We start from the raw sequence: 20,588 nt of genomic DNA, 5'->3' as shown, positions 1-20,588 counted from the left end.
TAAATTATCTAGACTTAACCCACAGTTAAAAATCATTAAAATAATTTAAAACCCCAAGAATTCCAAAAATCCTGCAGACAACTGAACACGGGGCCGTGCTCTGCGAGCACAGGGCCGTGTTCGAGGAACTGTTTTGCAAAAATTTAGCTATCTTCGGTTTCTTTCACAGAAAATGGCCAGCAGAACAAGCGGATCATCTTCAAGAGGTAACCGAAATGGGAGAAGGTCGTCCACAGCAGAAGACTCCCTAGTAAACTACGTTTACGCCTTAAGGGAGGCCATAGACGAAATGACGGGAGTAGAAGAAGCGTTAGTGGACCGTATTAACCATCTGACGGTGGGGTTGGAAGGCTGTCTTCGAGAAGTGAACCTCTTGCACCAGAGGTTAAACCTTCTCGCTTCCCCGCCTTTGGTTCCCATAATAACCCAAAGAGCGTGGAATGTAGTACCCAAGGTCATCATTCCGGCCGAATGGTATGCCATGCACCAAGAGCCTCCGCAGAGGGTGATGCAAGGAGTCCCGGTGAATGTTCCTCCTCAAGCCACTGAGGAAAATGAAGCCGCTTTCTTCCTTCCAAGGGAGATAGAAGAGTGGCTTTGAACAATATCCGAGGAACAATCGGCTAAAGGTCTTACTACATCGGGAAACTATTCCCGAAATTTTCTTAAATAAGTAGAACCCTTTATGATAACCTCGTGTATCCCCCTAGTTATTTAGTTAAGTTTTTAGTTTATTTTGAAACTATATATATCTCTCTATGTTTGCAATGAAATGATGGTTTCTAAGGTTTGATGGTTTATAATAAACAAAACACACTCGTGGTGATAATGGATGAAAAGGGAACGAGAAAAATGGCCCCATGCACAAAGAACGAAGCAACCCGACACAAATCTCCATTACAGAAGGCTCAACACGGGTCGTGCTCAACCAACACGGCCCCGTGCTGAACCACCTGCAGAAAAACGCCCAGTTCAGGTAAGTAACTGGACACGGGCCGTGTTCACCAGACACGCCCCCGTGTCCAGGCTTCTGTCTCATTTCTTTAATTTCTGCTACTGGCACCTGAAAACGGGGCCGTGTCCGGTCCCCACGGGGCCGTGTCCAGACTGCCAGTAACATAAATCTTTGCTTTTTAACACCACATTACACATCCAATCAACCTAAAAATTTATTTTTGGGACACATTGAGGACAATGTGTAATTTAAGTGTGGGGGGAAGCTAACACTTTGAAATTTTGCAAGTCCTAACAACAAGCCTTACACAAAACTCTATTGGAACCGCTAAACACCCCAAATTTTTTCAAAAAAAAAATTCATTTTTTTTTTTACTTGTCTGAAGTTTAAGTTAGGAATCCCAAGATTAATAAGGTTATATTTTTATAAGATTTACAACCGAGAGCGTCGTGATAACAAGAACCAACATAAGAAAATTATGAAACGGCATATCAAGTCTAGTTAAAATTTGATTATATATACTTGATCACATTAAAAACCCATTCCCACAAAAGTGAGTTTTGAGCCTTTATAGAGCATACAAATTTACATCTTTAGACTAAATGCTCATTTTTCGTTTCTTGTGTGAATAAGCCGCTTGGTTCTTACAACTCTAGAACTTGCCACGACGATTCATTCCCGGTCCTTACCAATTTAAACCCAAGTAAGTAAATGATAGAGGCATTATGACTAACCATTTTTCTTTCTACACCATTATTTTTCATTTTTTTTACCACCTACCCAAAATCCCCCTAGTTAACCCCTTTGAGCCTAAACCTTTCGTTTCTTTACCCTAAACTTTTTTTTTACCCACCAAAAACCTTTTTATTTTTCACCCTTTATTTTAGTAACAAGCTCGGTTTTTTGCAAGCTCGTTCTTTTATGTGACTGAAAAAAAAATGATGATGAAGTTAAAAACAAACAAAGTTATGCAAACAAAAGCTTGTTTGGAGAAATACTTCAAAATAATAAGTTACAAAAAACAAAATGTGTTACGAAACCGACGCTTTTTATGCTTTTCGCCCTTTTACTAACCACTAACCCAACCACCCACCTTTAACCCAAGCCTAACCCTTCACCCAAAAAGTCCTCTTGATATTTACAAAGGTATAAAGTTAAAAAGGAGGAGGATTGATTGCTTGGCAAGCCTATGGAAGGCGTAAGTTCCATGCCGCTCTCGAGTGATTCACAAAAAAATACACCTTCGGCCGAGTGTTGAGTGATTTCTCCCGTGAGGTATGTGAACTTGTATATAAATGAAATTTTAAAAAGGCATGTTATGCCCAAATAAGTAATTTATCCTATGAAACGTTCTAAATAAATCATAACGAATACGATTGTAAATAAATAAAAATAAAACCCAAAAAGATCTTGGATTCCCAACATTCTATGACAAGCCAAAAAATTTCTCTTCTACCCATTCCATTTGGGAGTGTAAGCCACATTTAAAGAGTTTTGCTTGAGGACAAGCAAAAGTTCAAGTGTGGGGGTATTTGATGTGTGTAAAATGCAACATGTAAATTACATCAAATAAGGCATAAAACTAACCCTTTTTAAGTACTAATGTTGGAAAAAGAGTGTTTTTGTCTTCCTTTTGTATTTTCAGGATGAAATGAGCTCAAATTCACAAAAGAAGCAAAAAGACAGCTAATTCTAGCATAAATACAAGAAAAGGAATAAAAGTAGACTGCCCGAACCCTCAACGACATCCTCCCAAGCAAAGAAGAGAAAACAGAAGCCCACCACGGGGCCGTGCTCAGCCAGCACAGGGCCGTGCCTAAGAAGCAGCAGAAAAGACAAAACTGTAGAAGCTTCTATTGCCCACCACGGGGCCGTGTCCAGTGAGCACAGGGGCGTGGCGGAAGTACAGCAGGCGCATTAATTGTAATTGCGAATTACAATTAATGAAGAGAGAGAGTGTCAGCCGGGCACGGGGGCGTGTCCAGCGGACACGGGGCCGTGCCCAGCCTTCTGTTCAGCCTATAAATAGGAGTGCTTGGTTTCATTCCAACTCATCCCTTGGCACACCACCTCTCTCACACTTCATCCACCACCCACCACCACCATAACACCATCATCCACCACCATCATCCATTGTCCATCGTAGAGTGTGTGAGTCGTCTCGGGATCCAAGATTGATAGTAAGAGTTCTTGACAATCAAGGCCATGTTTGCCTAAGTCTCTTACATCACTTGGTGAAGACAAGTGTTTAGTATAATACTTTTTATTTTTAATCTTTTGCACTTTTTATTTGGTTTTGTATTAATGACTTTAATAACTAGTTGCTTATGTTGAAGGTGATCTTTCCTTATCGTTTGTCCGTGGTGTCTTGGCATTATTTTACTGTCTATATAAAATAAAAGATTTTCACCATTCATATCTCCACGGTCTATATGGAGGAATGTTGGCTACCTGGTCGGGGGTTAAGGGAACGGTTTGGTAAGGGTCTTGCCCTTGTTCAGCGTTTAGAGGTCCTGCAAGGGACCTGGGTCAAATTTAGTAGGATCTCCTTCAATGCCCATAGGTATTGGATGGCGGGGATCCAAACGCTTTGACCCCCTCATAAGTTAACTACTATTAATACTATAACCCGGCTATTTAGGACTGTATCCCTGCTGACTCAGACTACTTAGCCGAGGGTAACGTCACCGCCAAAAGCGGGGCCTACCACAATTTGCATTAATAACTTAATTCATTATCTTCCAATAATCCAACCCTTTAGGATTGTATCCTTGCTGACTCAAACTACTGGGTTGAGGGTAACGTCGCCTTTAAAAGAGGGGCCTACTACAATAACTAAGATAATCTCTTAAACAAGTGCAAAAGTGCGAAAATAATCAAAGGTTATACTAATACACGAGTCGGATCCAAGTGATTCATCTTGTCTATTTGTTTTTATTTTATTTTTATTTTTCAATATTTAGTTAGTTTTTATTTTCTTAGTTTAAAAACATTTTTTCTAACTTTTTGATTTGATTAGACGTTGAGGATAAACCGGTACTAAAAGCTCTTGTGTCCTTGGACGACCTCGGTATCTTACCAACACTATACTACGTCCACGATGGGTGCACTTGCCCATATGTGTGTTTAGTGTTAGTGAATATCGTGTTTTATAAATTTAAAACTTGGCTAAAGGTGTAAAAAAGGGCTTAAATATATATCTAAATTATATACACACCGACACACATCAGGGAGTTTGTTACATACTTGCAAATTGTAATTGTTGTTGAAATTAAATTCAATCATTTGGTTCAATGTTAAACTTGTATGTTAAAAGTAATTATCCTGTTTGATTGTGAAAAGTTTGCTTCCATCTTAATTCCGCTGCACAACTCATTCATCTTCATCTTAATTCAAACGTAAAACACAATCAAAACCAAACTCAGATCCTAACATGAAATCTTAATATCGACATACCATATTATTAATTCGAAAATCTTATGGATAAAAAAATAATCGAACTTAGGAAAAAAAACATAATCTTTTATTTGATTCATCCCAAATATAAGTAATTCTTCGAATTTTATGATGAACACGAAGAATATCATAGAACGAATTTTTATGACTTTCTCGTCTGGAATCGAACCTTAAATGAATTTTATGTGAAGATTTCAAGTAATGTCAATAATTTGGATTTAATAACGTTAAAGCCGATTAAAATTTATTCTTTTTTTTTAGATTTCTTGACCCTAGCACATGTGAAGCATTTGCCAACGTATTTTGCTATGATCGCTTTCATGTTAGGCCATTAGTACAAGGCCTTGAGGTCACGATACATTTTGGAACTTGAACATTTAGTCACTAATCGTGTTGATGGTGATGGACTTACTTTGTTTTCTTTTACTTAGTTGTTCAATATGACTGGTGGCATGATCCTGGTCAGTCACACGCCTCGCGGTAATACCCCGCATGTGGAAATTGAGAGTGTGATATTTGAGATTTCGAGTCCTATGATAAATTCCAAGTTTATTTATGAAATCTCAAATCCTATGAGATTTCGACATGTTATGAGATCTCGAGTTCTCTTGAGATTTCAATTCCTCTTATGAGATTTATGAGATTTCGAGTTCTCTTATGAAATCTTGAAATTTCTGGTAAAATCTCAAGTTTTATTGAGATTTCGAGTTAATGATAAGATGTCGAAATCTTATGAACCAATCTCGAAAACTACTAAATATCTCTTATGAACTTGTGATAAGTATGCTAATTTTATAGATTATCTTGTTTCCTAAAATAATACTTGTTAATTGTTATCCATGATTTTGAAATCTTATTATCGATATACCGTATCATTAATTCAAAAATCTTATGGATAAAAAAAATAATCGAACTTAGGAAAAAAACACAATCTTTTATTTGATTCATCCCAAATATAAGTAATTTTTCGAATATTAAGATGAACACCAAGAATATCGAATATCATCGATGAATTTTTATGACTTTCTCATCTGGAATCGAAACATTAAACGAATTTTATGTGAAGGTTTCAAGTAATGTCAATAACTCGGATTTAATAAAGTTCAACCCGATTAAAATTATTCTTTTTTCTAGATTTCTTGACCCTAGCACATGTCAAGCATTTGCTAACGTACTTTGCTATGATCTTTTTCATGTTAGGCCACTAGTACAAGGCCTTGAGGTCGCGATACATTTTGGGACTTGAACATTTAGTCACTAATCATGTTGATGGTGATGGAATTACTTTGTTTTCTTTTACTTAATTGTTCAATATGATTGGTGGCATGATCCTGGCCAATCATACGCCTACGGTAATACCCCGCATGTCAAAATTGAGGGTGTGACATTTGAGATTTTGAGCCCTCTTATAAATTCCAAGTTTATTTATGAAATCTGGAATCCTATGAGATTTCGACATGTTATGAGATCTCGAGGTCTCTCGAGAATTCAAATCCTTTTATGAGATTTCGAGTTCTCTTATGAAATCTCGAAACTGTCCGGTGAAATCTCTAAGTTTTATTGAGATTTCGAATTAATGATAAGATGTCGAAATCTTATGAACCTATCTCGAAAACTACTACATATCTCTTATGAACTTTTGATAAGTATGATAATTTTGTAAATTATCTTGTTTCCTAAAATAATTATAAATTATCTTGTTTCTTAAAATAATGCTTGTTAATTGTTATCCATAATTTTGAAATCTTATTATCGATATACCATATTATTAATTAGAAAATCTTACGGTTAAAAAAAATTATCGAATTTAGGAAAAAAAAACATAATCTTTTATTTGATTCATCCCAAATATAAGTAATTCTTCGAATTTTATTTTACGATGAACACGAAGAATATCATTGACGAACTTTTATGACTTTCTTATCTAGAATCGAAACATTAAACGAATTTTATGTGAATATTTCAAGTAATGTCAAAAATTCGGATTTAATAAAGTTTAAGCCTATTAAAATTATTCTTTTTTCTAGATTTCTTGAACCTAGCACATGTAAAGCATTTGCTATAATTTGCTATGATCTTTTTCATGTTAGGCCACTAGTACAAGGCCTTAAGGTCACGATACATTTTGGGTTTTGAACATTTAGTCAATAATCATGTTGATGGTGATGGACTTACTTTGTTTTCTTTTACTTAATTGTTCAATATGATTATGATTGATGGCATGATCTCGCGGTAATACCCCGCATGTCAAAATTGAGGGTGTGACATTTGAGATTTCAAGTCCTCTTATAAATTCCAAGTTTATTTATGAAATCTCGAATTCTATGAGATTTCGACATGTTATGAGATCTCGAGTTCTCTTGAGATTTCAATTCCTCTTATGAGATTTATGAGATTTCGAGTTCTCTTATGAAATCTAGAAATTTCTTGTGAAATCTATTGAGATTTCGAGTTAATGATAAGATGTCGAAATCTTATGAACCTATCTCGAAAACTACTAAATATCTCTTATGAACTTGTGATAAGTATGCTAATTTTATAGATTATCTTATTTCCTAAAATAATGTTTGTTAATTGTTATCCATGATTTTGAAGTCTTATTGTCGATATACCATATCATTAATTCGAAAATCTTATCGATAAAAAAATAATCGAACTTAGGAAAAAAAAACATAATCTTTTATTTGATTCATCCCAAATATAAGTAATTTTTCGAATTTTAAGATGAACACCAAGAATATCATCGACGAATTTTTATGACTTTCTCATCTGGAATCGAAACATTAAACGAATTTTAAGTGAAGGTTTCAAGTAATGTCAATAATTCAGATTTAATAAAGTTCAAGCCGATTAAAATTATTCTTTTTTCTAGATTTCTTGACCCTAGCACATGTCAAGCATTTGCTAACGTACTTTGCTATGATCTTTTTCATGTTAGGCCACTAGTACAAGGCCTTGAGGTTGCGATACATTTTGGGACTTGAACATTTAGTCACTAATCATGTTGATGGTGATGGACTTACTTTGTTTTCTTTTAGTTAATTGTTCAATATGATTGGTGGCATGATCCTGGCCACTCATACGCCTCGCGGTATTACCCCGCATGTCAAAATTGAGGGTGTGACATTTGAGATTTTGAGCCCTCTTATAAATTCCAAGTTTATTTATGAAATCTCGAATCCTATGAGATTTCGACATGTTATGAGATCTCGAGGTCTCTCGAGAATTCAATTCCTCTTAGGAGATTTCGAGTTCTCTTATGAAATCTCGGAAATGTCTGTCGGGTGAAATCTGAAGTTTTATTGAGATTTCGAAATCTTATAAACCTATCTCGAAAACTACTACATATCTCTTATGAACTTGTGATAAGTATGATAATTTTATAAATTATCTTGTTTACTAAAATAATTATAAATTTTCTTGTTTCTTAAAATAATGCTTGTTAATTGTTATCCATGATTTTGAAATCTTATTATCGATATACCATATTATTAATTCGAAAATCTTACGGTTAAAAAAAATAATCGAATTTACGAAAAAAAAAACATAATCTTTTATTTGATTCATCCCAAATATAAGTAATTCTTCGAATTTTATGGTGAACAGGAAGAATATCATTCACGAACTTTTATGACTTTCTCATCTGGAGTCGAAAAATTAAACGAATTTTATGTGAAGATTTCAAGTAATGTCAATAATTCGGATTTAACAAAGTTGAAGCCTATTAAAATTATTCTTTTTTCTAGATTTCTTGAACCTAGCACATGTAAAGCATTTGCTATAATTTGCTATGATCTTTTTCATGTTAGGCCACTAGTACAAGGCCTTAAGGTCACGATACATTTTGGGTGTTGAACATTTAGTCACTAATCATGTTGATGGTGATGGACTTACTTTGTTTTCTTTTACTTAATTGTTCAATATGATTGGTAGCATGATCTCGCGGTAATACCCTGCATGTCAAAATTGAGGGTGTGACATTTGAGATTTCAAGTCCTCTTATAAATTCCTGGTTTATTTATGAAATCTCGAATCCTATGAGATTTCGATATGTTATGAGATCTCGAGTTCTCACGAGATTTCAATTCCTCTTATGAGATTTCGAGTTCTCTTTTGAAATCTCGAAATGAAATGTCTGGTGAAATCTCAAGTTTTATTGAGATTTTGAGTTAATGATAAGATGTCGAAATCTTATGAACCTATTTCGAAAATTACTACATATCTCTTATGAACTTGTTATAAGTATGATAATTTTATAGATTATCCTATTTCCTAAAATAATGCTTGTTAATTGTTATCCGTGATTTTAAAATCTTATTATCGATATACCATATCATTAATTCGAAAATCTTATGGATAAAAAACATAATCGAACTTAGGAAAAAAATAATCTTTTATTTGATTTATCCCAAATATAAGTAATTCTTCGAATTTTATGATGAACAAGAAGAATATCATGGACGAATTTTTATGACTTTCTCATCTGGATTCCAAACCTTAAACAAATTTTATGTGAAGATTTCATGTAATGTCAATAATTTGTATCTAATAAAGTTAAAGCCGATTAAAACTTATTCTTTTTTTCTATATTTCTTGGTAGAAAAATGTGAACATCATATTAAAAAAAAAATCATCAAAATTTTAGTTTTCTAGTTTTAATTCCAGATTTAGGAAAAACTAACAGAACTTATTTGAGCAACGTCATATTTGATACCACATATTGATCAGTTCTGGTAGTATGTAATGGAAAACATGTAAAAGTAATACTTGTTACAGCATTCAGGCGAGCAGAGATTCTAGAATGGAAGCCGCCATGGAGTTCAACATGTTAGTCGGCTTGATCCGGTTCTCGTTTAGGATGTATAGGTGGATGGTAGTTCCGAGTTCGTAAGGATGAAGAACTCGTGATTATAGAGAGATAGGAGGTAGAGATTATTGTGTGATGTTATTGTGAATGTCTAATCTAAAACTCTCTCTAGTCATCTCCTTAAATACACCTAAGAGGAAACATTTATTAGTTAATAAGGGTAATAAAGTCCATAAAATAATTACCAACTAATATTATAATAAGGTACAATTATGTTTTAATCTAATAGTATGTAAATGATTATAATGATATATATATATATATATATATATGTATGTATATATATATAGAGAGAGAGAGAGAGTGGGGATCCTGCGGAAAGTGTGTTTTTTCTAGAAAGTCTAGAAAGCGATCTGGGCCATCCAATGGGTGTGTTTAATGGTTGAGATCATCTTGGTGGCATTTTGGTAATATGTGTTTCTTAAAAATAGGATTATTTAATTAATCAGGGGTAGATATGTCATTTAACTTGTTTTAAATATGGAAATAATTGTCATTCCATAACCACCCTACATTTCTTGCGATTTTCTCTCTCTCTCTCTCTCTCTCTCTCTCTCTCTCTCTCTCTCACTCTCTCTCTCTCTCTCCCTTTCTCTCTTCTCTCTCTCTTCCTTCCTTCTATCCTCATGAAGAAACACATCAAGAAAACACATCGTATTAATCTGGTTGCTAATCTGCTTGCTGTTAAAACACAACGGTATTAATCTGCTTGCTGTTAAAACACAATGTCAAGAAATCCTCCAGCATTACCGGCATGGATGGTAAAACACATCGTCAAGAAATCCTCCAGCATTACCAGCATGAATGTTAAAACACAATGTCAAGAAATCTCCATCATTACCAGCATGAATGGTAAAACACAGCGTCAAGAAATCCTCCAGCATTACCAACATGAATGCTAAAACACAACTGTATTAATCTGCTTGTTGTTAAAACACAATGTCAAGAAATCCTCCAGCATTACCTGCATCGATGGTAAAACACAACGTCAAGAAATCCTCCAGCATTACCAACATGAATGGTAAAACACAGCGTCAAGAAATCCTCCAGCATTACCAGCATTGCTGTTAAAACACAATGTCAAAAAATCCTCCAGCATTACCTGCATGGATGGTAAAACACAGCGTCAAGAAATCCTCTAGCATCAGCATGAATGTTAAAACACAACTGTATTAATTTGCTTGCTGTTAAAACACAATGTTAAGAACTCCTCCAGCATTACCTGCATGGATGGTAAAACACAGGGTCAAGAAATCCTCCAGCATTACCAACATGAATGTTAAAACACAATGTCAAGAAATCCTCCATCATTACCAGCATGAATGGTAAAACACAGCGTCAAGAAATCCTCCATCATCACCCTTCCGTCGTCATCTCCGATTCTCTTCGACACCCTCCGTCTTCAACCCCCACCTTCATCATTGTCTTCAGCTGTCACCCATCATAATCACCATTTTCATCTCCGTTCAACCATCTCCGGCTGTTAACTTACGACGACAACCACCTTCACCGTGAACTGAAATTAGGGTTTTCAGTTTGTGATGTAGAAGAAGACGGACAGAATTCGGTTTTTGCTTGCTGTTCACATCTTACTGTGTTTCGAAAACTACCATTGAGAAAATCATGGAGAAACAGTTTCCATAATTATTCATTGTTAGTTAATGACAGATAAAATTCCAAAAATAAAATAAAATGTCAAATTACACAAGTGCCCTTTTAGTTAAAATCCCTCCATGCCATGTGTCACATTATTATTGCTTCCTAGACTTTCTAGGAAAACCCCACTTTCTACCCAACTCCTCCTCTATATATATATATATATATAGGGTTAGGTTAACATACAAAAGCCCTTATCATACTTCACGTACGCAACAATGGTAACCGTCAGATCAGGGCTACAATCACGCATGGAACATATCATGGGAACATGTAATCACGCATGGGATCCAAAATCACGCACGTTAATTTGATCAAAAATGTAATCACGCATGTTATCTGTTTGGTCGCGTACGTTAATGTACGTTAAGCCGTGAAGTACATTATACTTTCTCTCTCTCTCTCTATATATATATATATATATATATTAAATATAATAAATATATTTACTCTTACAAGAAATAATCTTTTTATTTTATTTTGAAGTTAATATATTTTTTTCGATCTAAAAAAGGTTTTCTTTTGTTGAATATCATTTTCATCAAATGCATTAAAATCCCTAGAAGGTAGAAAATAGATATAACTACAACGTCACATTTTTTTACCTTTTTCTGTTTATGTCACCAAAGTGAAAACCAAAAGCTTGACAATATTTGTGTATATATATATTAACACAAACTCAGCCAAGATAAAGCGCAACAGAAGTTAGAGTTGGGTTCATCAATGGCTGCTACTCCTGGTTTCCTCACAAACTGGCCATGGAAGCCACTTGGAAGCTTTAAGGTACAACGCTCGATTATGTGTTCTTTCTGACTTGTACGTCCAAAATTACTTCAAACCAACAATCAGTCTCTATTAATTAATTTCTAAACGGGATTTTGTTCAATCAAAGATTTCAAACTTTGTTTCTTGAAATGATTATTGACACCTAATTAATCTCTTGACCCTTTTTTAGAAATTAGAGGTGGTAATCCGCATGAGATGATTATGATTTTTCATCTTCTGATTAATATGGAAGTTAAACAAGGTGTACTTTTGAATCCATTATAAACACATTATATGAACATCAAATTCTTGTCAAGGCATAAGAAGCCGAGCAAGCTGGAATAGATATCTATACAAGACACGATTACAGCTGTTTACTGAAAAAGTACACAACGTGATTTTTTTTACTTTTTAAAAATAAATATAATTATGATGTTAGGATCCATCATTTCTTCTTTTTGGTACATAAAACGTAAAACTGTTTTTATAAACATGAGATATAAAGTTGTTAAACGAGTTGTATTCATGTTATATACTTGTGTCGTTGTTAGAGACCTGTTAAACACGATAAGACACGATTTGCCAGCCCTACGAGCATCTCTCATGTACTCGTGTGTTGACGACTTGACATAGATGCGAGTCATTTAACTTGAACATTTTAATAGTGCGTAAAACTAGATAGCTCATAGCTCACTTATCTATTTATTTTACTTTTTGAACATAAAAATGTTATAAAACTTCTTAAAAATATATAAAAACAAACTAATCAATCTGTAAAACTCACCACATTGAACGAGACCGACTTGCGTAATTTGGAAGCGTTCTAGGATTAATCCAAAATCAGGAATCTCATTTGGTGTATATGTCATGTTTTACGTTGTGTCAAATTAACATCCTTAGATGGATTGTGTAAGTTGTGCTTTTAAACATTCATATTTAGTATTTACTAATGTAGGAGAAGGTTCATTGAGTAACACTAAAAAAGTGGGGAACAGACTCAAACGAACTCTGATTGGACTCATTCCAGCAGCGTTGGGACCGGCTCGTCGAACCCTAGCTAGGATTTCTTAACCCTAAACGCTAAATCCTAACTCCTAAACTCTAAACCCTAAACCGTAAAATCTAACCTATAAACCCTAAAAGCTAAACCCTAAAGGCTAAACCCTAAAGACTAAACCTAAAGATAAACCCTAAAGCTAAACCCAAAAGCTAAACCCTAAACACTAAAGCTAAACCCTAAACCTAAACCCTAAACCTTAAAACTAAACCCTAAAAGCCAAACCCTAATATATTTAGGGTTTAGGGGTTATAGGGTTAAGAGATCCTAGTTAGGGTTCGACGAGCCGGTTCCAATGCCGCTGGAATGAGTACAATCGAAGTTCGTTTGAGTCGGTTTCCCACTGTTCCCTACTTTTTTAGTGTTACTCAATAAACCTCACACTACTAATGTATTAATAAATGCTTCCTATATTTCTTTCATCGTCTATTAACAACTTTATTGCTTTTTATGAAACGATTACAGTATGTCGTATTGGTACCATGGGTGGTGAAGAGCGTCTATGACTTCATGACAATGGATGTAAAAACAAGAGATTCAACGACTATCCTCATTTTTCTTTTCCTCTTGACAAGAATGCTTCATAATCAAATTTGGATTTCTTTCTCTCGATACAAAACTGCAAAAGGTCAAAACCGAATAGTTGACAAGAATATTGAGTTGGAACAAGTTGATCGTGAAAGAAACTGGTTTATCTCCCATCCTTTTCTTATACATTATAGCCCCGATAAGTCAGGGATCGAATTTTATGAACACATCATAGATCTATTGATGTATTCCTAAAAATATTTTTCAATAACTAAACTGCCATTGACGTTTTTTTTTCAGGGATGACCAAATAATATTGAATGGGTTATTGTATTATTTGATAAATTACTATCTTGAAGGGGCTCAACACTTACCTATATGGAGGTTGGATGGGGTTATCATTGTTATTGTGCTACATGTTGGACCTGTAGAATTTTTGTATTATTGGTTTCACAGAGCTCTCCACCACCATTTCCTTTACAATCGCTACCATTCCCACCACCATTCCTCCATAGTCACAGAGCCAATCACCTGTAAATTTCTCTCTTTAAATACTTTCTGATTATTTTTTAAAGGCTATAGGTTGTGGTCATGGTCTCAGAACAAACTATCTCTGCGCGATGCTTGGATAACCCTCCACATCAGCATCATGTCACCCACTTTTAATCCATCATCTAAAACCACAACTCTAAGGGAGTGGTCATGACCTAAATCACTATTCTCTTATTTTAATTTACTGTTATGAAAAGGAAAACCAAATATTGAAAAAGGAAATGAGACTAATGGTTGCAATAGTTTAATCCATGTGAACCATGGTGGATGAAGCAATAGGGTGGTGTAACAATCCATTAATCGTCCTGGATAACCCAACTCATGCCCCCCACACCCTTCAACCTAACTGAATACACTGTAGTTATTTAGAGGTTTCTATTTAAACTGTTGTGTTTAGTGTTGAATCTTGCACTGGCCGAGCATCTTAGCGGTCCAGGGCACCCTAGCTCTTTCAGATTTTTCGCTCATAGTATTAATTTTTTCTTTTCTTTTGTAGTGTAAAATATTTGATTTTTAAGAGTGTAGCCCCACTAATTTGGATTTTAGGAGTCTGACCCCTACTAATTTTTCATTCAAACTCAGTCACTTTAATCTTGTTTTCGCCGTAAAGCTATTAATAATAATAATAATAATAATAATAATAATAATAATAATTATTATTATTATTATTATTATTATTATTATTATTAAATTATTATTATTATTATTATTATTATTATTATTATTATTATTATTATTATTAAAAATATGTGATCGGTGGGTCACTGCTCGCTACATCAAATCAAAGGTAAGAGTGTACATATACACAAGTTTTTTAAGCATGTATTATACAACTTACAATTTAACTCTCTTAAAAAGTTATCACATTTTATACAACCATTTTATATCATGCTAATTTTAACCAACCATTTTATATCACATGACCTTAGGGAAAAGCAGATGGTATCTGGTAGGTACTGGTTTGGAAGCAGTGCTAGTATCGAATCTCCAGAATCAAAATATTTTGGTATCAATTAGATACCAACATTTTGGGTTTTCGATAGCAGTTAGGTACGGTACCGATTCAGTACCATTTACAGGTTTTTACATTTAAATATCGGTCTGTACCGAAACAGAACCATACCGTGCCGAGTATTTTCGTTACTGATACCGATACCTAATTCTTAGGATTTTCGGTACCGGTACCTATCTTTTAGAATTTTCGGTACCGGTTGGTACCGAGCTCATCCTTACATAGCCCACTCATACACTTTTTTTCTTTTATAACTTTTTACATAGAGTAAACTCCGGAAAGGTATGTATGATATACCCACATTTTAGATTGGTTCCTCAAGTATGAGGGATTATATGTGTAGTCCCAATGGCATGTACGAACGTAACACAAATGGCCTCCCTACCGCCTTATCTTTGCCCCAAAATTACCTCCAATCTTCAAAATCATCTCCCAAATCAGTTATCGGTGTTGAAATCAAACCCAGAACATAAGGTTATGATGAAAAAGATCGTTTGACACCTAAACCAAAATCGAAACAATTCTAGTAGACACCTGACACAACCCCAATAGAGAAAATAGAATCTCGAAAAATTTTGCAAAAGAGAGAAATAGCCACCTCAAAAAATAATTAAACCTCCTAGCCACTTTTAAAGATTGCACATTGACCCTAGTCCTCAATAATCAATTTATTAAATTAAAAATAGTTTATTTTTATTATTTATAAACATTTAGATTCTCTAAATTTGCAATATTTGTGTGCATAGAGGTGTATACCTCATGCTTTGGGAGGTTTTCAAAAAATATCGATTTTTCACTTTTAAGCTTAAACTATATGTTTTCTTTTACTTATAACACTAAAATTTACATCTTTTGAAATTTAACCTTATAACTTTTGTATTTTCAACTTTGGTCCCTTGTACTTTTCATCTTACATGTGGTTCAACGTATATACGTCGTCTATTTTTTCCCGTTTAACTGGTTCGTCGCAACGTACGGGTCCTAGATCAATTTTTATTTTTTTCTAATATTTTACGTTTCAGTCTAAGTTATTCGAATTAATGCGCCACAAGTTCAGTCTTGGTGGCCTCGTCGCAATGCAGGGGGTGCTTAATACTAGTTTTGATCATTTTACATAAACTTTACTCATAAAGTTAATCCCTGTCCAAGTTAGGGACCTAGTGTCTTACGTTCGTATTTGGTTATGTCTTAAGGACCTTTGGTATAGATCGATGCTCAACGTTTCCATGTAAAGTTTATTCAAAACCGAGCTATGCATGATAAATATACAAGAATCGTAAACATACAAGTCGTCAAAGTTCTTTCATGGTTTCTTTTTTTACTATTTTTTTTCTTATAGCCTTTAATTTAAAATATGATGTCTTATAAAATTTCGATTTTGGTGTGATGTTTTCACAAGGTGAATACTAATATCATGTTGGAGATAAAATATATATATATATATATATATATATATATATATATATAGAGGGAGAGAGAAAGAGAGAGAGATAGTGATATCTTTCTATGCTATTCAAAAAAATCTATTCTTAATGGTACAACTATATATTGTACCAGCTGTTGTATTACCTTATTGTCGTCTAACCATTTGATTGCAGCGGTGATTCATCCGTTTGCAGAACACATTGTATATTTTGCACTGTTTGCAATCCCGTTGATGACGGTAATCCTGTGCGATAAGGCATCTATGGCTACGCTTGCGGGGTACTTGATGTATATCGATGTAATGAACAATATGGGTCACTGCAACTTTGAGTTCATTCCAAAATCGCTATTCGTTATGTTCCCTCCTCTCAAGTACATCATGTATACTCCAACGTACGTCACACTCCAATTTTTTTTAATTTATCAATATTAACATTACAAATATTTTAATAAAAGAAAAATCAGTCAATATTAGACACATAGAACATCTTAACGCAAAACTTGATCATTTTTATACAATAATATCCTACGTGGTGCAAATACTGCCACATTTTTTGTTTTAGTTGGTTTCCCGAAAATACATATAACAATGAAATCAATTTAAAAATTTGATGGCTATTTTAGTATACACATTTAGTCTCGTGATTTTGCGTATCACATTTTAGTTTGTTTAATTATGAGAACCGAAGTTTGTATTTTACTTATATAGTTTTATAATCGTATTTTTTAAATACCTTGTTTATAACAAATTTTAAGAAAGCATATAAAAATGTTTTACATTCTTTACAACCTAGGTACCACTCTTTGCACCATACTCAATTTCGAACAAACTACTCGCTTTTCATGCCATTCTATGACTACATCTATGGCACGATGGACAAATCTACAGACATGTTGTATGAGAAGTCGCTAAAACAAAAGGAAGAATCACCACATGTCGTGCATTTAACACATCTAACAACCCCTGAGGCGATTTATCACATGAGGCTCGGGTTTGCTTCCTTAGCTTCTAAGCCACACATTTCTTCCAAATGGTATTTGTGGATTCTTTCACCTATCACATTTTTGTCCATGTTGATTACACGGGTTTACGGGAAAACATTCGTCATTGAAAGGAATGTCTTCAAAGACCTAATATTACAAACTTGGACCATACCAAAATACAGGACACAAGTATGCGTACTTTTATTTATTTATTTATTTATTTTCCTTTCCTTTAATTTTCAAGATTTTTATTGGGCTTTTATCTATAGTATCTAATGCAAGGGCAAAGACAAACCATCAATGGCTTAATTGAGGATGCTATACTAGATGCTGAGGCAAAGGGTGTGAAAGTTTTAACTCTTGGTCTACTTAATCAGGTTAGTGCATAATCTTATTAGTAAATACACTATTTTATATTAGTCTAGGTGTGATGCATTCTCTTTGCTAGGTGTGTGTCTTGTGGGCATTTGACGAAATTGTACTTTGTACAATTCATATCTTGTAACACAGTTCTCCAACCAAGTAATAGCAATTTTCTTGAAGTATTTATATCCTTTTTAACTATTGATGGGACCTACAGAGGGTGTAATGGGTAAGATTTACCTCGATATGAGATAGAGAGGTTGCTCCCGTTGAGTCCCCCGGTTTCACATACCCTTTTGCTTACACTATAGTAATCTAGATACCTAGATAGTATGAAATGTAGCTAAGATAATCGAAGAAAACAAACAATAATAATAGTAAGTGAAACTACATCTAATATACAGTGATGAGTAAAATGTAGTAACTACATATAAAATAGCAAAGAGACAAGAAAAAAGGGGGTAAGAACCCATATGTATGTACTTATACACTCCCATAAAAAGGACTACACACCCACACCAACACTAAGGCATGACTAATGCTACAACAAACCAAACTTCACAGAATCCTAAGGTCCAAAGACTAATTATATAGTTCTAAACTACCGCTAACATACAGTGACACAAAAAAGGGTCACAACCACTTGTTCGCATGATTTGACTGAATTATTATTATTATTATTATTATTATTATTATTATTATTATTATTATTATTATTATTATTATTATTATTATTATTATTAGGGTTATTGGATTTTATCACCCCCAACTATTGGCTATTGGTCGCTGCCACCCTCAACTATCACTTTGACGCCCGTCACCCCCAACTTAACACTTAATGTGTTCTGTCACCACGTTGTTAACTGATCACTAACTTTTAATCCTGTTTTATACTTTTGGGGGTGTCATAGGGATCTTAGGAAGGTTTTAGGGATCTTTGGACACCCCGAAAAGTATAGTAACAAGCTTAAAAGTTAGCGATCAGTTAACGAAATGGTGACAGAACAAGCTAAGTGTTAAGTTGGGGGTGGCGAGCGTCAAAGTGATAGTTGGGGGTGGCAACGGCTAATAGCCAATAGTTAAGGGTGATAAAATCCAATAACCCTTATTATTATTATTATTATTATTATTATTATTATTATTATTATTATTATTATTATTATTATTATTTGGTTTTGACATATAAACTAATTGTAGTTTTATAAATTTTTAGAGGGAAGAATTCAATAACAGTGGAGAGTTATTCATAAGAAGAAATCCAAAACTAAAAGTGAAGTTGGTGGATGGGTGCAGTTTAGTAATTACGGTGGTCGTAAACAACATTCCAAGAGGCACAACACAAGTTGTTTTTAGAGGAAACTTCAATAAAATTGCTTGCTACCTTGCTCTAGTTCTATGTCAAAAGGGCATTCAAGTAACTTCCCTTACCAATAGATATCACAAATATGATAGATGAAAGCATGGAGCCAAACATTTACACCCTAAAATACATTCTCTTAAGTTTACTTTGTTTCAACTTAGGTTGCTGTATCTCGAGAGAAGGATTATGAGACATTGAAATCTAAGCTAAACTCGGTTGATGACCATGGTAAGTTGATCATTTCACATGTTTACTCCCACAAGGTAAATTACCGTACATGTCTTTTTTAATGCACCAAAACCCTTGAGTGAAAACTTATCTTTTGTGTTTGTTACTTGATTTGTGAAGACATGGTTGGTGGGAGAAGGACTAACCAAAGAAGAACAAATGAAGGCATCAAAAGGAACCATAATCATTCCTTACTCTCAATTCCCTCCAAAGAAAGTGCGCAAAGATTGTGTTTACTACACCACACCATCAATGCTCACTCCCAGATATCTTGAGAATGTTGATTCTTGTGAGGTTGGTCAATTAACTTTTGTTCTTCATGGTTGAACCAATTGACATAGTAATTGTTAATATTGATGCATTCAACAGAATTGGTTACCAAGAAGGGTATTGAGTGCATGGAGAATTGCAGGGATACTTCACGGGTTAGAAGACTGGAAAGTGAATGAGTGTGGGGAAGAAGTTTTCAACATCGACAAAATTTGGGACGCCAGTATTCGACATGGGTTTAGCCCTATCATGAAATCATTCACTTAGTCAACATGTTTTTATGTTTACTATAAGACTTAAATATCTATAAATAACAATGTTTGTGTTCTCATTGGTTGCTTCCTACTCGAGAACATTATAAATAGTGTAATGTTAAACACTTGAAGGTGTCTAGAAATTCTATCCAAGAAGTCAATTTATTTAGTGTAAGGTCAGAATATAGCAGTTGCTACCAGTTTCAACTTGCACGTGAATGTATGTATATACCCATTTATACACCATGTCATCACTTGTAAGATATATCCAATATGGAAAATAAACTTTGTGTGAATTAAGCACACATACAACATAGTAGTTATAAAAGGGGGCATGTAACAATCAACGATGACAAAAGTGATTGTGTGCTTCTACTTAATGGACTCTAGTGCGCTCACCTTTAAAAGAAGTCATAAAGGGACTACTTTTAGAAGTAGCACCAAATACAATGAAAGTAACCAACTTCGTTAACTATGTCTTCTGATAATAGTTAACATTTACTATTGTGTGTATCTTAACAAGGGTCGTATGAACAAGAAATAAGATAAAGCTCAAGTTTTACACTAACTTCCGTATCAACTACTAAGAACATTGGTGTTTATAACAATAGAAGTAAGTCAAGGACGAACATGAAACTTACTTTCATTGAAAGAAAAGAAACTTACACATCCATTGTGAACATAACAAAACTTCAGAGGAATGCCTTCACATTTTTAATATGCGCAAAACCTTACATGTTTTACATCAATCGGAGCGTGTTTTGAGAGTTTTCTTGTACGAATTTATTAAATAAGTAATTTATTTGTTTATGTTTGATTTTCAGGACTAAAAATGCTGAAAACAACAAAAGAATCA

The 20,588-nt window shown here is 34.1% G+C and overlaps 1 protein-coding gene across 2 annotated transcripts; it reads left to right on the top strand.

Moving 5' to 3' along the window:
- The first annotated feature begins 11,633 nt into the window (after positions 1–11,633).
- On the top strand, positions 11,634–19,902 carry LOC110912685 (very-long-chain aldehyde decarbonylase CER1). Of its 2 annotated transcripts, none has more exons than XM_022157470.2 (10): positions 11,634–11,717; positions 13,222–13,445; positions 13,585–13,817; positions 16,447–16,666; positions 17,068–17,446; positions 17,527–17,634; positions 18,834–19,034; positions 19,142–19,243; positions 19,329–19,502; positions 19,578–19,902. In XM_022157470.2, the coding sequence occupies exons 1-10, from the start codon at positions 11,658–11,660 to the stop codon at positions 19,743–19,745; spliced, it is 1,869 nt and encodes a 622-aa protein (XP_022013162.1). In that variant the 5' UTR covers positions 11,634–11,657; the 3' UTR covers positions 19,746–19,902. The 2 variants fall into 2 exon arrangements, with proteins under 2 accessions (XP_022013162.1, XP_022013163.1); XM_022157471.2 differs by having other exon boundaries at positions 19,142–19,208; positions 19,578–19,719.
- Positions 19,903–20,588: the final 686 nt, after the last annotated feature.

This window comes from Helianthus annuus, chromosome 15, assembly GCF_002127325.2.
Source record: "Helianthus annuus cultivar XRQ/B chromosome 15, HanXRQr2.0-SUNRISE, whole genome shotgun sequence".
NCBI classification, from domain to species: Eukaryota; Viridiplantae; Streptophyta; class Magnoliopsida; order Asterales; family Asteraceae; genus Helianthus; species Helianthus annuus.
Note: the sequence above shows the minus strand (reverse complement) of the source record. Positions and strands in the feature narration are given on the sequence as shown.

Bases quoted from the DNA above. Each gene is read 5' to 3' on its own strand.
- LOC110912685 (XM_022157470.2), top strand. From the start codon at position 11,658: ATGGCTGCTACTCCTGGTTTCCTCACAAACTGGCCATGGAAGCCACTT. The intron at 11,718-13,221 runs GTACAACGCTCG...AAACGATTACAG, and splicing joins AGCCACTTGGAAGCTTTAAG to TATGTCGTATTGGTACCATG. The intron at 19,035-19,141 runs GTAACTTCCCTT...GTTTCAACTTAG, and splicing joins TATGTCAAAAGGGCATTCAA to GTTGCTGTATCTCGAGAGAA.